Below are 13,641 nucleotides of genomic sequence, written 5' to 3'. Positions count from 1 at the left end.
GCAGACTCGATCATGAGGACAGACGGCCTGATCACAGAAAACGAGGAACAAAACCCGACACACTTCTTCAAAGCTTAAACCAATACTGATGATATAATATACGTCTTGGTCGTTGTGTTTGTACAAAGAGTAAGCCCTTATACCCCATTTCTCAACCCCCATACCCTGTTTGTAGTACAAGTTTCCCGCATCTTCTATTTCTTCGCAGCACCAGAATCACTCTTTCCAGCCATCCAACCGGCGAGATCGAAGTTTTGAACGGCTTGTGCGGCACCGGCCGATCCTCCTGCACCTCCTAGAGGACCTTGTTTTTGCATTTCTGCGAATTCGGCTTTTGTTTCTTCGTCCACTGTGAAATGAGGAGACATGATATATCAGTAAATTGTTTTCCAAGAAGAGAGGGGGAGGGGAGGTGGTATAGAGGGAGAGGAGGGGATAGGAAGGAGAAGGTTTAAAAAACTCACTGTTGTCCATCAAATAAGGCATTCCAAACACCAATCCCATACTCAACACGCCCATCAAAATCATGGGATTCTTGAAAAAGGAAAGAAGATCAAAGCCCTGTCTCTTTTCCAAAAACTCTCTTTTCCCCAACGCCGACACGGCGAGTTTTACTTCAGCATCTGAAGACAGAGGAGCGGAAGAAGTTGCAATCTTGGCACCCAGATGGTCCCATTTGTTGCTCGGATGCGTGAGATATACCACCACTGTTTCCTGTTGTTGGACCTTTTCAGCAGCTACACCATCACCATCCGCATGTACGGGTAAGATGGACACGGGATCCAGTACATCAACCCTCAAGGAAGGAAACACATGATCGCGAGAGTGGATGTCGAGGAGGTATTCTCCTTCTTCTAGGTTTGTGAAGACGAAGGAATTGTCCAGGCGTAAGGGGGTGCGGTGGCGTTTTCCTGGGGGCCCGGAGAGGGTTGCGTGGGTGGAGGCTGGGAGGGTGGAGAGGTCGAGGAGGGAGGACGAGGGTGAGATTGAGAGGTGGAGGGATGTTGCTGCTGCGGTGCCTAGGAGGGCGAGGGTGGATAGGAACTTCATTGTGGCGAGCGGGCGTGGTGTTATGCGCCTCCGGATTGTGGTCTGTCGTGAGGAGTGGTGAGATTGTGTCGGCGAAGTTGCGACGGTTGCTTGGTTTGGATGATGCCAGTCGCGAACTGCTTGGTCTGGAGTTGCGGGATGGATGTGGGTCCGAGCTTTCAAAGCTCCCAAGGGTCTTTGGTTGCTAACGAGAGCTTTCTCTCTACGAAGCTCTTTCCCGCAGACTCGTTTCTCGCAACTTTGGAAGGCACAAAAAGAATAATCACAACTTCGATTCATCGAGCAAAAGGATAATGTGCATCTCCAACATCAAGGACAAAACGTTGATGCCCCCTAACGGAGTCGAACCGGTGACCTCGGCATTACTAGTGCCGCGCTCTACCAACTGAGCTAAAGGGGCTTGATGTGGTGATGAGATTGATAGGGTTTATGAATTTGTGCAACTGCAGACCCCCTGCTTGCCAAACACTTCCCGCTCATCATCCTTGATAACCCAAACCTCATACCAAGCAGGTCAATCATGTTCTCGCACCGAGAAAGTTGCAGACTAAAAGATCGCAGTGCCATTGACATGTGTGCTTACACCACCTAGATATCAACGTCAGTAGGGTCTCAAAGCGTGGTCCGAATTCTTACCTTGCACATTGGCTGGAGCAGCAGTAAAGAAGAAGGTCCATCTGTTCTTCTCACGACATGTCTGCGATAGCTTCTCCAGATCCAACATCTCGCCCAGAGGCATGCCCCAGAGTGCGAGGATGTACTCATGGAGATGGTATTCTGCTCAAACGTTAATTCATCTCCACTCTCATATTGCGATATCGCTTACCTTCATGTGTTGGCCATGCTTCGAATGCAGGAGCATCGCCAGCGACAGCTGAGAAGTAGGAATCGTGCAGCCAGTCAATCATACGCTCCTCCTGACTCAGTCCAGCAAATCTTTGTCCATCATCCTTGCCTAGAGCGTGTGGTCTGACAGCCAGTTCGTTGCGTTCAGCGGGTGACTTGCTGTGATAAGCCTCGACCCAACCGGTGCGTACAAACAAGATGTCCCCAATCTTGATATCTCCACCCTCAGCGGCCGGACGAATGTCAATGCCTTGGTCTGCAGCACAGTGCTTGAGTTCCTCGAATGAGATGGGGTAGTACTCGTAAGGGTCATAGTTGATGCCTTTACGGTGAGCATATCCACGGTAGTCGAGAAGAATGCCGCGTCCAGCGATACCATGTACAGCCCAATGATGAATTGAACACTTGTGGTTAGCATTGGGTCCGACGATGTCAGATCCTTTGGTATTGTTGTAGAATGTGCCAGAAGGGATATGTGCAAAATGACGGAAGCCATCAAACTGTGTACCCGACTGCGTGTTCAGATGGTAGCAGTCATCGTAGGCAACGTCTTCTGCAAGCGTCTTGATTTCATGCTTGAACTGCTCGCGATGGAAGGCAGGAACCTCTGGAGTGTTGAGAGGTAGGTTGACGGGCACAATCTCACCACTCTTAATCTCCTTTCCAGCAGCAGCAACTCTCGTAGGAGTCAATAGATTGAGACGACCAATGTTGTCATTCTCACCCCATACCCATGCAGCTCCTTCTGGTGCACCAGGAATGTTGGGTAACTCTTTGCGAGTAGGAAAGATGGTTGAGTCTGGATCAAAAGGCATGGACAGACTCGCAGTCTTGTTCATGGTCAGAAAGTCCTTGATTTGGGTCAGGCGGGTGCCTGTAGTGCTTTTGGGAGCGGCCATGATGATTTGGTTTAGGATTGAGAGTATGAGATGGACCCACCTTGTAAGAGCAGATGGCACATGCTTTATGGTAGCAAGGTTCGGCAGACAGATGGACTTGTTCCTCGGTCTCTGCCCCTCCACAGTGAGCTTCCCCGCATTGGACGTCATTTTAGGATGCACAAGCGTTGCGTAAAACAGCGGCAGTCGAAGTAGAGTAGCCTAGAAGAGTCAAGATGGTGCTCGTAGAAAGCGGTTCGTGTTGACTTTGGATGGCTGAACCAATCACAACAGAGGAGTGGCTGTGGATGTGGCGTTGGTATGCAAGTCAAGACTATCAAGCTTAGTATCTCGGTGATTATCTGGTCATGGCGGTGTGCACTTGGGCGAACTCTGCAAGGTGATGGATGCTGATAGACTGCTCGCTGTTGAAGACAACAGTCTTTGTTGATGTGATGAGATGGAGGTCAGAAAGTAGAAGTAAGTTGATGCAGAAGGTGGGGTGCAGGGAGCAAGTGGACGGCGGAAACGCTTATCGATAAGGCATGTGATGCTATGACGAAAAGTTGCCATGACAAGTCAAGGAAACACACTTGAAACACATACAATACACAGACTCCAACATCACCATGTTTAAGAAGAAGCCGACGGTCAAGCCTCTGGCCCCTCTGCGCTCATCGGATCGCCGCAAGACAGCCGACAGCATCATCGCCGAGTATGACCTCCAACCAACAGCGAAGGACGATACGAAGGTCAAAGACAAAGCAGCCGCCACTGCAGAAACGACCGCCTTGAGAAACGCCCTTCTGCCTGATGGAGTGCAGACTGCAAGATTCACAACAACACATGGGCCCGACCTCAAGCAAGTCTCAGGCACTGTCTATGTTGGATCACAACCCGGAGATGACGCCCGAGTACTCTGGTTCAAGATTGAGGATCGCATGTATCCCACCGTATACACTCTATGGAAACAACCCGGTATTGTCCCTCTGCTACACACACCAGGCTTCGTCGTGCAGAAATTGCAAGGTGGCGCAGACCTCATGACTCCTGGTCTCGCCAACGGTCCTCCATTCAACCAGAAGGCCACCAAGGGAGCTGTCGTCGCCATTGCAAGTCTTGAGCAACCATCAGTACCCGTAGCTGTTGGAGCTTGTCTGATCGACATCAGCTCGCTCGGTGCCGTCCAGGGCTCCCGTGGGCATGCCGTCCAGACAATGCACTGGGCTGGTGATGAGATGTGGTCCTACAGCAATTCAAACAAGGCTGGCCTCAATCCGCCAGAATCTATCCAAGGATGGCTAGCCAGCAAGGGCGATGAAGAGAAGTTGGTTGAGCAGGCCGCCGACCTGGATATCGACGATGATGACGAAGATCAAGGGGGCGTCAACTTGGACAAGTCTCCTGCCGAACGGCCAGACCCATCAGAAGGCCTAGGCGAGGATGCTTCCGCAGATGATGGCCTCGTCGAGAAGGTTGAAATCAAGGACATGACCACCAAGGGTAAGTGTCTACTTTCACCATATCATGTCTGACATACACTAACAACAACAGAAATCGACGATGCCTTCCGCAAAGCCTTCCTATACGGTGTCTACCACTACAAGGAAACCAACAGCAACCAACCAAACTTTGGTCTCGAATATCCCTTGACTCAATCCTTCGTCATGTCAACCCTCGTCCAGCCCTTCCTTCCAGCATATACCCCCGAACAAGCAAACTCGTTGCAAATAAAGAAGTCAAGCTACAAGAACATCAAGAAGTTCATCAAGTCTCTAGACAAGGCCAAGATTGTCAAGACAAAAGAAAGAGACCAACACGAAACAATCATCCTCGACGTCGACTTCAACGACGCTTCCATCCAAAACTTCACACCCTACCGCCTTCCCAAGAAAGAGACAGCAGCCGGCACAGCTCTCGGTCGCGGCAACAAAGCAACCTCCGAACTCGACACCTCTGACGCCTCAATCGGCCAAAAGCTAGAAAAACTCCAATACTACAAACTCAAAGAACGCATGCTGCCACTCTTCGAATCCGCAGGAGCAACTTCACACTCCCTCTTCACAGCCGCCGAACTCAAGCCCTTGATAACCTCCTACATCGAGTCCGAAAATCTGGTAAACGCAAAGAACAAACGTCTAATCACTCTCAACCCAACACTGGCGAATGCAGTCTTCGACGGCAGCACTTCCCTAGACAAGGAAGTTCTTGCCAAAGGTTCAGTTCCCAGAGACGCCCTCATCGACCGCGTCCTTCAAGCCAGCACACCCCACTACGCCATCATCCGCAACAACGACCCAACCACCAAACCCAAATCCGGCGCCGCCCCGAAGATAAAAATTACCTTGGAAACACGCTCGGGCAACAAAACCGTGACCAAAATCTCCGGTGTGGAAGTCTACTTCATCCCACCTCAAGCACTTGCAGATGAGTTGAGAAAAATGTGTGCGGGAAGTAGTAGTGTGGAGCAATTGCATGGGAGTAGTCCTAAAGCGCCTGTTATGGAGATCATGATCCAAGGGCCGCAGAAAGATGCCGTGTTGAAAGCGCTGGATAAGAGGGGTGTCAGACCTGCCTGGGTGGAGTTTGTGGACAAGACCAAGGGAAAGAAGAAGTAGAGATGAACATGATGTTTCCTCCCCGTGTTGTGCCAAAAGTCTGTCACCGACACTTGCTGTCAAAATGCACGATGATTTTAGAAGAGGAGAGCTAGGCCCCAAGGAGAGGGCTTTCAAATAGTCGCTCTCTGTGGACGGCGCGCTCTTTTCCCAAAACTTATCGTGCATTTTGATTGGGTGGAACATGCGCATTCGCCGCGACTTGAAGAGTCGAGGTGGACAAAAGTTTAGCAAACGGGGGAGGATTGCATTTCGCATTGTTAAAAAAAGAGTATAGAATACGGCAAGGCGCGGTATAGCTGAGCTCTATACACAAAGTATCCAAATGCGACAAGCTTGGTTGGTGTTCGAATTCTAAACTTAGCTCAACTGTTCATGAGGATAGGTTCATGACGAAAAGCTAAGGAGCTCTGCATGGTCTGAGAGTGTGTTGCTTCTCTGGATTCTCAAAAGATTCACAAAGTTCATCATCAAGGGACGAGACGAACGAACCAAGCAAGGTTATTAGTTCGAGCGATGGATGATAACCTCGATTCTAATGTCATGCATCTCTTGTGTGTGATAAATTCATGATAGTCATCCCATCCTTCCCATGACCTCGAGGGCTCGACAAGTAATTCAGAGTCTCTTCTTTCTCTTCTGCTCCTTCCTCATCTTGTAAAGCGGCCTCTACTCCGTCTTCATATCAGCAACCGTCCTGTTTCAGTCTTTCCCTTTTCAGTATCATCATCACCTCATATCCCTCAATCTAACAAGCCTAGCCAACCTCTCCACCAACGCCGCAAATCTCTCTTCCCTGGGCGTTTGAGCCGAACACACGAAATCGAAATCAGCTTCGTCCAGATACAACTCCGCATGTTTAAGTCGTTTGTTGTGTTCATTGCTCGGTGGTTGTGGCGATGCAGAAGCAGCATGCATATTGCTCAGATGTTGAGAGATGGGGAGGAGATTTGACGGTGACGCGGTGTCGTGAAGATCGGTGGGTAGTGGTCGTTTTCTCGGATTGATGTTTCCAGCATTCGTCGGTGTGGCTCTGGTGGCGGATGACAACAACGCAGCCATGGTTTCATTGTTTTCGAATGACGCGGGTGGGAATGGCGTATATCCTCCTCCACCCATATCAGGAGATTGATAAGCAGAAGTGCCATGCTCATCAATATCATCTCTTCTCAACCCTTCACCTCGTAGAATCCTCTCAACCCTCTCTTGAATTCCCTCGCTCTGTCCCGCATCCCCGAACCCCAATGCTGCACCAATCCTCTGCAACCGCAACACTTCAGCCCTACCATCTCCTCCCCTGGAGTTCCCCGGTTTCGTTCTTCCAGCTCTGCGTCCGATGCTTTCTTCCAACATCGTTTTACCCGTTGCATCGCGCTCGGTAGCCAGAGGGGAAAGAGCGAAAGAGGCGCATGAACGTAAATGTTCCTCTTTGCGTTGGAGAGAGTTTTTCGGTAGTTTTTGGACGTGGCAGTGGGCGCAGAGGACCATTTGTGATGTTCCATTTGCGGTGGTTGGGACGAATTGATCAGAGACACGGGAAGCTGTTGGTGGCATTGTTGCGAGGTTGTTTGGGTTGTGATAGCAGTTCAAGTGGGTTTGGTGGTCGATGGGAGGATGATAAGTGTCGAAGGTGTTGGTTTGATGTGCTGGGGATGGAGTGTTCCCTTTGAGTGAAGGTTTCTTGTCTTTTTGAGTCCTTGAGAGACCAGAGCTTTGGATCCTCAGATGGATGAGTTGATCAGAGTCCTTGATTGCGAAAGCGCTCGTCGTCGTTTTCTATCAAGCCAGTCTTGTTCAACACTTTCCTCCGAATTCACTTCACACCCCGTCAACGACAAAGACTACGCGTCCTAAATCCAGTAGACCACGTCGTAAGTTCCACAGTCTTCGCGATCTTTTCAAAGACACGACAATAATGTGCGAGATGCGAGTTATCGACGGTGTGAATTTATCTCCAGAAATGGTATTGTTGCTATCGTGTTGGTGATGTGTTAGTGTCGTTTGTTGTTGATCGAAAAGGATGAAAGCGCGTCGTTGCAGACAAACTTGTGCAACAAACTTGCCAAGCCCCGTCCTAGGGGCATAGAAAGTGCGACCCTGACACAAGTGATGCCCAATTTGACCATTAGAGGTGCACGATAGGTAGAGTATGAATCGTATGAAAACCCGGTCGTGAGACCATCACAATCCTCTTCACACTTCCTCGAGGCTACATTTACGGATACACAGGCAAGACGAAAAAGTGGCTTGGCTCAAGCACCACATATGAATACAACCTCCCTGTGTGCTAAAATCTGTTACTCTGGCCATCTCCCGCTGCCACGCCCAGGGTCGTCTAGCCTGTAAAAATGCCCAATGTTTTTCGGATTGGTATAGGCGTCCGTAGAGAGGCGCTAACTACCACGCTTTTAGTGGAAGCTACCCCTGACAATGCTGAAATTGTGCTGTTCTACAGTTGTACGCGTGACAAAGTTTAGCACACGGGGAGGAATAATCAGAACAAAATCGGGTCAAGACCTGTAAGAAAAAGCAGTAATAAAATTCCTAGGATACAACTAAGCATCAAGAAGCTGCATAGTAGCAGATAAAGAAGCAGCCGAAAACTGGCAGACTTGAAACGAACGAGAAAGAAGAAAAAGAGAACGCCGCCCAAGAAAAGTCATCTCTTCCTGATGAGTAAAATTCCCTCATACCTATGAGCCCCCACGCTCAGAATTGTTCCTGTTGTACACGCCCCGCGTAGTGAATGCTCTCTAGATACCCATATACTCAGAAAAGGAGAAAAGAAATATTAAATGTCATGTCTTGGTCTCATCTGTTCTTTTCCGTCATGATCATGCCAATGCCTTACGAGCCCTTCACGCTCATCAACCATACTACTGTTGAGTGGGCGGTGGGTTTGATGCAGTAGAGGCGAATGGTACTCCTTGGGTCATGGACTGCAGTGACGGTAGAGTGTTGCTCGAGTTATGCGAGGACAAATGCTGCGGTGGACCTCCCCACGCGGTTGCTTGGCCACGGTAACCCATGCCAGGACTGGGTGCACGAGGTGTCTGTGTATCACTCAAGGGGCTAGCCGTGGGTGCCTTTGGGCTTGGATATGTTTGAGGGATAGAGAAACCATTGGGTGCGCCGCCAGCCGTTGTCGTTGACATGTTGTAAGGGTTGGTCATAGGAGGCAGTGTTGGTTGTGATGCAACATCCCTCAAGATACGGCCTAAGCCTCCGTAAGAGTCGCCAACACTTGGCTGACGAGCCTGCATGCCAATCTGTTGTTGGAACTCTTGCGGTGTCTGATATGTGAGTTGTGGGCGGTATGTAGTGGGAGGGAATTGCGAGGGTGCCCGATATGTTTGATGAAAGACCTGTGAAGGTGGGGTCCATTGTTGGCGAGCAGTGGTTGCAGTCGGCGATTGAGCCACAGGTCTACTACCGGACGAGTCCCGCCTATCCTGTGTCGAAGGCTGAACAGGAGTAGCATTGTTGTTGAACATATTGCTGTAGGATGCTAGCGTAGCGCGGTTGGCACTTTGTGGCTGGCCATACCCGGCTCCTGTCTGTGGGCTACCTGCACTTTGCTGAGATCTCTGAGGGGTGCTTGTATAAGGCTGGGTCTGGTAGGACTGCAATGTGACAGGACCTCCTGATGTACGGCGGACTTGCTGACAGTACTGCGAGTATTCTCCAGGATGTGCAGCAGGCAATGTTCTCGACGAGTAGTATCCTTCTGAGAAAGGACGAAGAGGAGCCTGGGTCGTGCGTGCAGGTTCGCTGTGCTGCTGAAGGAATGGAGGGACTGGTTGAGAGTAGAGGTTGGTCGAGTGAGATGCTCTTCGGGGATTAGATTGCTGGGTGAATTGTTGTTGCGAGGCCAGCGCTCGGTGGTCCACATTGTAGCCCACTGCAGGGTGAGCAGGTGTCTTAGGCTTGTACATGTAGGGCCGCTCACTGTTTTGTACCTGCACAGGCGCAGGTCGCTGAATTTGCGGCATGGTATAACCGCCGGTGTAGCCGCCGCCAGTGTAGGATGCAGTGACTGGTTTGAAAGGTCTTGCAGGCTTGACTCGCTCCATGAAATCGCCCATGAAAACATGGTTCTGGCCTTTAGGATCGTCAGTAAATCTGCCTTTGGCTTCTGTCGACTTCTTCGGCAAGTAGTAGTAAAGCTGATCAGGCTTGTTGAGGTTGATTCTGACTTGATCAGGGTTCTTGATAACAGAAGTACTATAACCTTGAGGAGGACTTTGCAGGTTACGGAATTCGGCCCATTTGTAAGCGGCATCTTCGTGGAAGGTGCTTTCCAAGATAGGGATGCCATCTTGACGGTTCTTGATCGACACAGACTGCTTGCTCATACCCTCAGGCATGGGAATGGCATTAGGTGACGGCTTCAGACGCTGAGAATCGATAGGATCCAGTACGACAATCCACTTCCATTCGACCTCAACTTGGTCGCCAGAAGGCAGCATATTGATAAGAACTGTAGCCTCGCCTGGACGATTTTCCTCGACCATGCCAGCAAAGATGTCACCCCATGGGTATTGAGCTTGAATAGCGTCGTCTTTCTTGAGACATTTGGCAAAGTTGTTGATGAGTTTGTTAGTCTCGAGAGCGTCGAGAGCATCGATGTCTGCCCTCTTTGCACGCTTGGGTCGATGGAAACGGCATCTCAAGTCGAAGCCCTCTTCGAAGTATTCGGTTCCATCCTCGCCAAAGGTTGGCACCGGGCCATTGTCAATTTGTACACCAGCAGCGAGCGCGCAAGTTGCGTGGTAGGCTCGGGTGCATTTCTTAGCCTGGCACTGGAAGCAAGCACCGCGCTTGGAGCGACAGAAGTTGCATTTGAGATCGAGACGTGCCTTATTAATACCTGCAACGCCAAAGATCTTCTCAACACCATCCTCGCTGTTAATCCAGGTTTCGGGAGTGTACAGTGCACAGCAGCGGTGCGCCTTTTGGCCATTGTCTGTAGGCAAAAGAGGCTCGCTCAGAGGGTCGTTCGGACAGAGGACACAAGGCTCTCTGTGAGGGCCCTTGATAAGAATTCTGATGCGTTTCTTCTTCTTGTCTGCATCCTTGTCTTTGGGATCGCGCTTACGCTTACGAGGTTGTGACTGAGGCTTGCCTGCGACACTCGCGGGGGGACTGGGAAGATCAGTCGTGATATCGAGATCCATTTCGTCCTCGTCATCCTCGTCGGTCTCCTCGTAGTATTCGGGAGTAGGTTCGCCTCTGAGCTTACGCTCGATCTCGGCAACTTCAACCCAGACACTATCGGACTCGCACTCGCACTTCTTTGCGATGCGACCATAATCAAGCCAGGCCTCGGTTGCGAAGTTGACAGACTCGGCACAGTTATAGCCAATGTTGTATCCGGAATGGTATCCATAGGGATATGTGATGACGAACTCGCTCTCGTAATGGACGAGCTTGTTCACCTTGATGCCGAACTGCTTCTGCAAGATTTCCGGAGAGATGAGATAAGTCTTGTGACGCAAGAATTGATCGCAAGCCTTGGAGTCATTTGGCCAGATACTCTTCATTGCCTTTTCGAACTTCCTGGCGTCCTCTTGCGAGATGCTGTACCATTGCTTGGGTGCGCCAAAATGGATGTAGTTGATACTGTAAAGATCAACATCCTCCAAATGCCATGCAAAAGTAGCTTTCCACATTCCCATGTACAGATAAGCAGTGTTGACACCGGGGACTTTGGTTCCCAGTACATCAAGCAGATTGGGCAGTTTGGCAACATTCCAGATGTCGCACTCGTCCTTGAACAGCGAACCAGGCATATCAGCAGCATACATGGGCTGAGCAAAGGTCAAACTCTTCCAGTAAGCGGTCTCAAGTTCGGCGCATCTTTCCGGGGTGAACTCGTCCAAGTCATCCATATGGTAGTCGAAATCCTTGAAAGCGGCCTCGTCATAGATGTCGTTGGTCTCGGTAGTGTTGTTCATTCTGCGCGACGAGACCGACTTCTGCTGGCCTGCTTTTGGCTGGCGACCTCTGGGTTTCGGTTTTGGTTTGCTTGGAGTTGTGTGTTCAGAAGGCTCGGTGGACTTGAGCACGGGAGATGTGGGGGTTGGAGGCACTTGGCTGGCTCTGGAGGGATAATCCTCATCTTCGTCATCTTTTTGAGGCAAGGGATTCTTGCGAGGCCTGCCGGGCTTTCTCTTTGTACCGGCATCTTTTGGAGTCGATGTCCGGGTGGAGTTACGGGTCCTAGCCGTGGCACCCCTAGCCACTTGTCCTTGGTTTCTGCGACGTTCTCCTCTTCTGGCTGGAGGCTGGTATTGAGTTTCTTCGGTGAGTGCCTTCCACTCGGGCAAGTTGTAGGAGCGTTGCTTCTCGATGTTGGCTTGTGTGTAGATGCCGTGGGTGCCCATGAATTCTTGCGAGATTGGGTTCTTGATCTTGATGGTCTTGACGAGTTCGTCCAGTGCAGGTTGGTCGTCTCTCCATTCTTGAGGGGGAATGACCTTGACGATACCAGATTTCATGCCGTACTTGTCGATTTGGTCCATGTATTTCTTGAAGTCGCGAAACTGTGCCATTGTCTGTCGCGAACGTGTTAGAATGGAGTAGAATTTTTACAAATGATGGGGTGACATACAGGTTTGAAGACGGGGATCTTGCCGTCGTCCCAGTAATGGTCTGGCACGACTTCTTCCTCATCGTCCATGTCAAGGTCCAGCTCGGACAAGTCAGAGGAAGCGTCATCGTCGATTCTGGTGTTGTTGTCTTCGGAGGTGGGAGGAGTTAAGGCGTGGGCTGGTTCGGAGTGCTTGGACAAGTTGGAAGCTTCAGGTAGGGCGGCGTCGGAGGAGACGTTCGAAGGCTCGGTCGCAACGGCCAGCGAAGGCATCGAGGCTTCCATGTTGATGGCCGAGATGATCGAGTAATGCCACAAAGGGCAGAACTAATTTATGATTGCGATAAAAGTCGATGTGGGGGCAGCAGTGTGGACTGCTGGAGTCGGTGGCTTGGTTGCGTCCGGGTGGGCTATACGGCAAGCGACAGCACACGGCGGGCGGCAAAGAGAGGGGGGAGACAGTCCAGGTCGACTGCTCACGGGTGTCGCAGCAGAGCGCAGAGTAGTTGTCGCATGCGCAAGCCAGTTGTGATGGCAGCAGAGTAGGCTTCCAGCTGTCTTCGTCGTTGTAGTGCGTGGAATGCGATCAAATCCTGGACCAAGAGTCGTCGCTGCCGTCCTCACACCATGTCACTCGACTCTTGAGACTTGGCACGCTTCACTCCGGGTGGCACGGTCCAGGTCGAAGTCTGGCAGCCTCACCTCGACATCTCAAATCACAACCAACTTCAATGGTGAAAAGGCACAATTGGATTCGGTAATAATTCTCCTCTTGTTGAGAGAACGCTCCGATGATGTGATCACACAGGCAGCTCAAACTATAGATAATTTATGTATGCTTTCTCCATCATTACACACTATGTGCAGATCATCCATGCTCAACTACCGGAGCCACTTCCTTCAGATAAGATCCGCCGCAGATGGGTCAAGCCCCCTGTTCCTGATCAACCCCAGTCTTGCATTCGACAGGGCTGAGTCCCAAGAGATATCACCTCCCGTCAAAGCTTTTCCGGTCCTGATGATCTTCGTATACAGAGCAAGCGACAACCGGCCGGGTAGCTGGACTCTTCAGACTGTGCCTTCCACCGGCCCACATCGCCAGACCTTTGAGAGCACCTCGAACTTGAAGTCCTTGGCGAACCATAGTTTGGCGCAAAGCGAACAGACGCCTCACCGTCGACGTGCAGGTGCAGCCACTGAATAGAAGCCAGCCATCGGTGATGTGGAAGCCAAAAATATGTGCAGCAAACAAATTCAGAAAGAAATGTGGTGATACAGATGCGAGAAGAGAAAACAAGATGATCGTCAACGTTTTGTCAGTTCCGTCGTAGAAAGGCTCGAATGCCAGGGCAATTTTCTTCTTCCAACTGTCAGGAACCGAAAAGTGAAGCAAGGGAAGCAGATCCAAACATACATCCCAGAGCTCCATAGCTATGCAGCAGGGGGAAACAGAGCGAGACGCCGAAGCAAAAAGCAAACAATACACAACCCAACGCTCAAGCATGAATAAACACATAACGAGAGCAAGTTCTTTCCCAGAAAGCAAAGATGAAGAAGAGGTGTGTAAAAAGAAGTGTGTGCAGAAACAAGAAAACGCCTTCGTGATCAAATGTCAGTCATTTCTCCATGATAGCGCCCCCCTCCCTGTCCGTGTTTA

The 13,641-nt window shown here is 50.6% G+C and overlaps 6 protein-coding genes across 6 annotated transcripts; 2 read left to right on the top strand and 4 right to left on the bottom strand.

Moving 5' to 3' along the window:
* Positions 1-150: 150 nt before the first annotated feature.
* M438DRAFT_349624 (uncharacterized protein) lies at positions 151-1,275 on the bottom strand. Its single transcript, XM_029906440.1, has 2 exons — positions 465-1,275; positions 151-349 (listed from the first exon to the last, which is right to left on the bottom strand). The coding sequence occupies exons 1-2, from the start codon at positions 1,048-1,050 to the stop codon at positions 195-197; spliced, it is 741 nt and encodes a 246-aa protein (XP_029755688.1). The 5' UTR covers positions 1,051-1,275; the 3' UTR covers positions 151-194.
* Positions 1,276-1,460: 185 nt separating this feature from the next.
* M438DRAFT_328017 (uncharacterized protein) lies at positions 1,461-2,795 on the bottom strand (the record flags this gene model as incomplete). The annotated part of the gene is made up of 3 exons (XM_029903190.1): positions 1,461-1,638; positions 1,687-1,827; positions 1,877-2,795. The coding sequence occupies 3 exons, from the start codon at positions 2,793-2,795 to the stop codon at positions 1,598-1,600; spliced, it is 1,101 nt and encodes a 366-aa protein (XP_029755687.1). The 3' UTR covers positions 1,461-1,597.
* Positions 2,796-3,403: 608 nt separating this feature from the next.
* Positions 3,404-5,392, top strand: M438DRAFT_339705 (uncharacterized protein; the record flags this gene model as incomplete). The annotated part of the gene is made up of 2 exons (XM_029904246.1): positions 3,404-4,277; positions 4,329-5,392. The coding sequence occupies 2 exons, from the start codon at positions 3,404-3,406 to the stop codon at positions 5,390-5,392; spliced, it is 1,938 nt and encodes a 645-aa protein (XP_029755686.1).
* A 325-nt stretch (positions 5,393-5,717) lies between these two features.
* M438DRAFT_145600 (uncharacterized protein) lies at positions 5,718-7,164 on the bottom strand. The gene is made up of 2 exons (XM_029898932.1): positions 6,126-7,164; positions 5,718-6,061 (listed from the first exon to the last, which is right to left on the bottom strand). Exons 1-2 carry the CDS (start codon positions 6,944-6,946, stop codon positions 6,043-6,045), a joined length of 840 nt encoding a protein of 279 aa, XP_029755685.1. The 5' UTR covers positions 6,947-7,164; the 3' UTR covers positions 5,718-6,042.
* A 736-nt stretch (positions 7,165-7,900) lies between these two features.
* M438DRAFT_409431 (uncharacterized protein) lies at positions 7,901-12,566 on the bottom strand. The gene is made up of 2 exons (XM_029910017.1): positions 12,006-12,566; positions 7,901-11,949 (listed from the first exon to the last, which is right to left on the bottom strand). The coding sequence occupies exons 1-2, from the start codon at positions 12,267-12,269 to the stop codon at positions 8,269-8,271; spliced, it is 3,945 nt and encodes a 1,314-aa protein (XP_029755684.1). The 5' UTR covers positions 12,270-12,566; the 3' UTR covers positions 7,901-8,268.
* Positions 12,417-13,636, top strand: M438DRAFT_387727 (uncharacterized protein). Its single transcript, XM_029909001.1, has one exon. It carries the CDS (start codon positions 12,565-12,567, stop codon positions 13,186-13,188), a length of 624 nt encoding a protein of 207 aa, XP_029755683.1. The 5' UTR covers positions 12,417-12,564; the 3' UTR covers positions 13,189-13,636.
* The last annotated feature ends 5 nt before the right edge of the window (positions 13,637-13,641 follow it).

This window comes from Aureobasidium pullulans, assembly GCF_000721785.1.
Source record: "Aureobasidium pullulans EXF-150 unplaced genomic scaffold scaffold_32, whole genome shotgun sequence".
In the NCBI taxonomy this organism is placed as follows: domain Eukaryota; kingdom Fungi; phylum Ascomycota; class Dothideomycetes; order Dothideales; family Saccotheciaceae; genus Aureobasidium; species Aureobasidium pullulans.
This window is presented reverse-complemented; position numbering and strand designations above follow the sequence as displayed.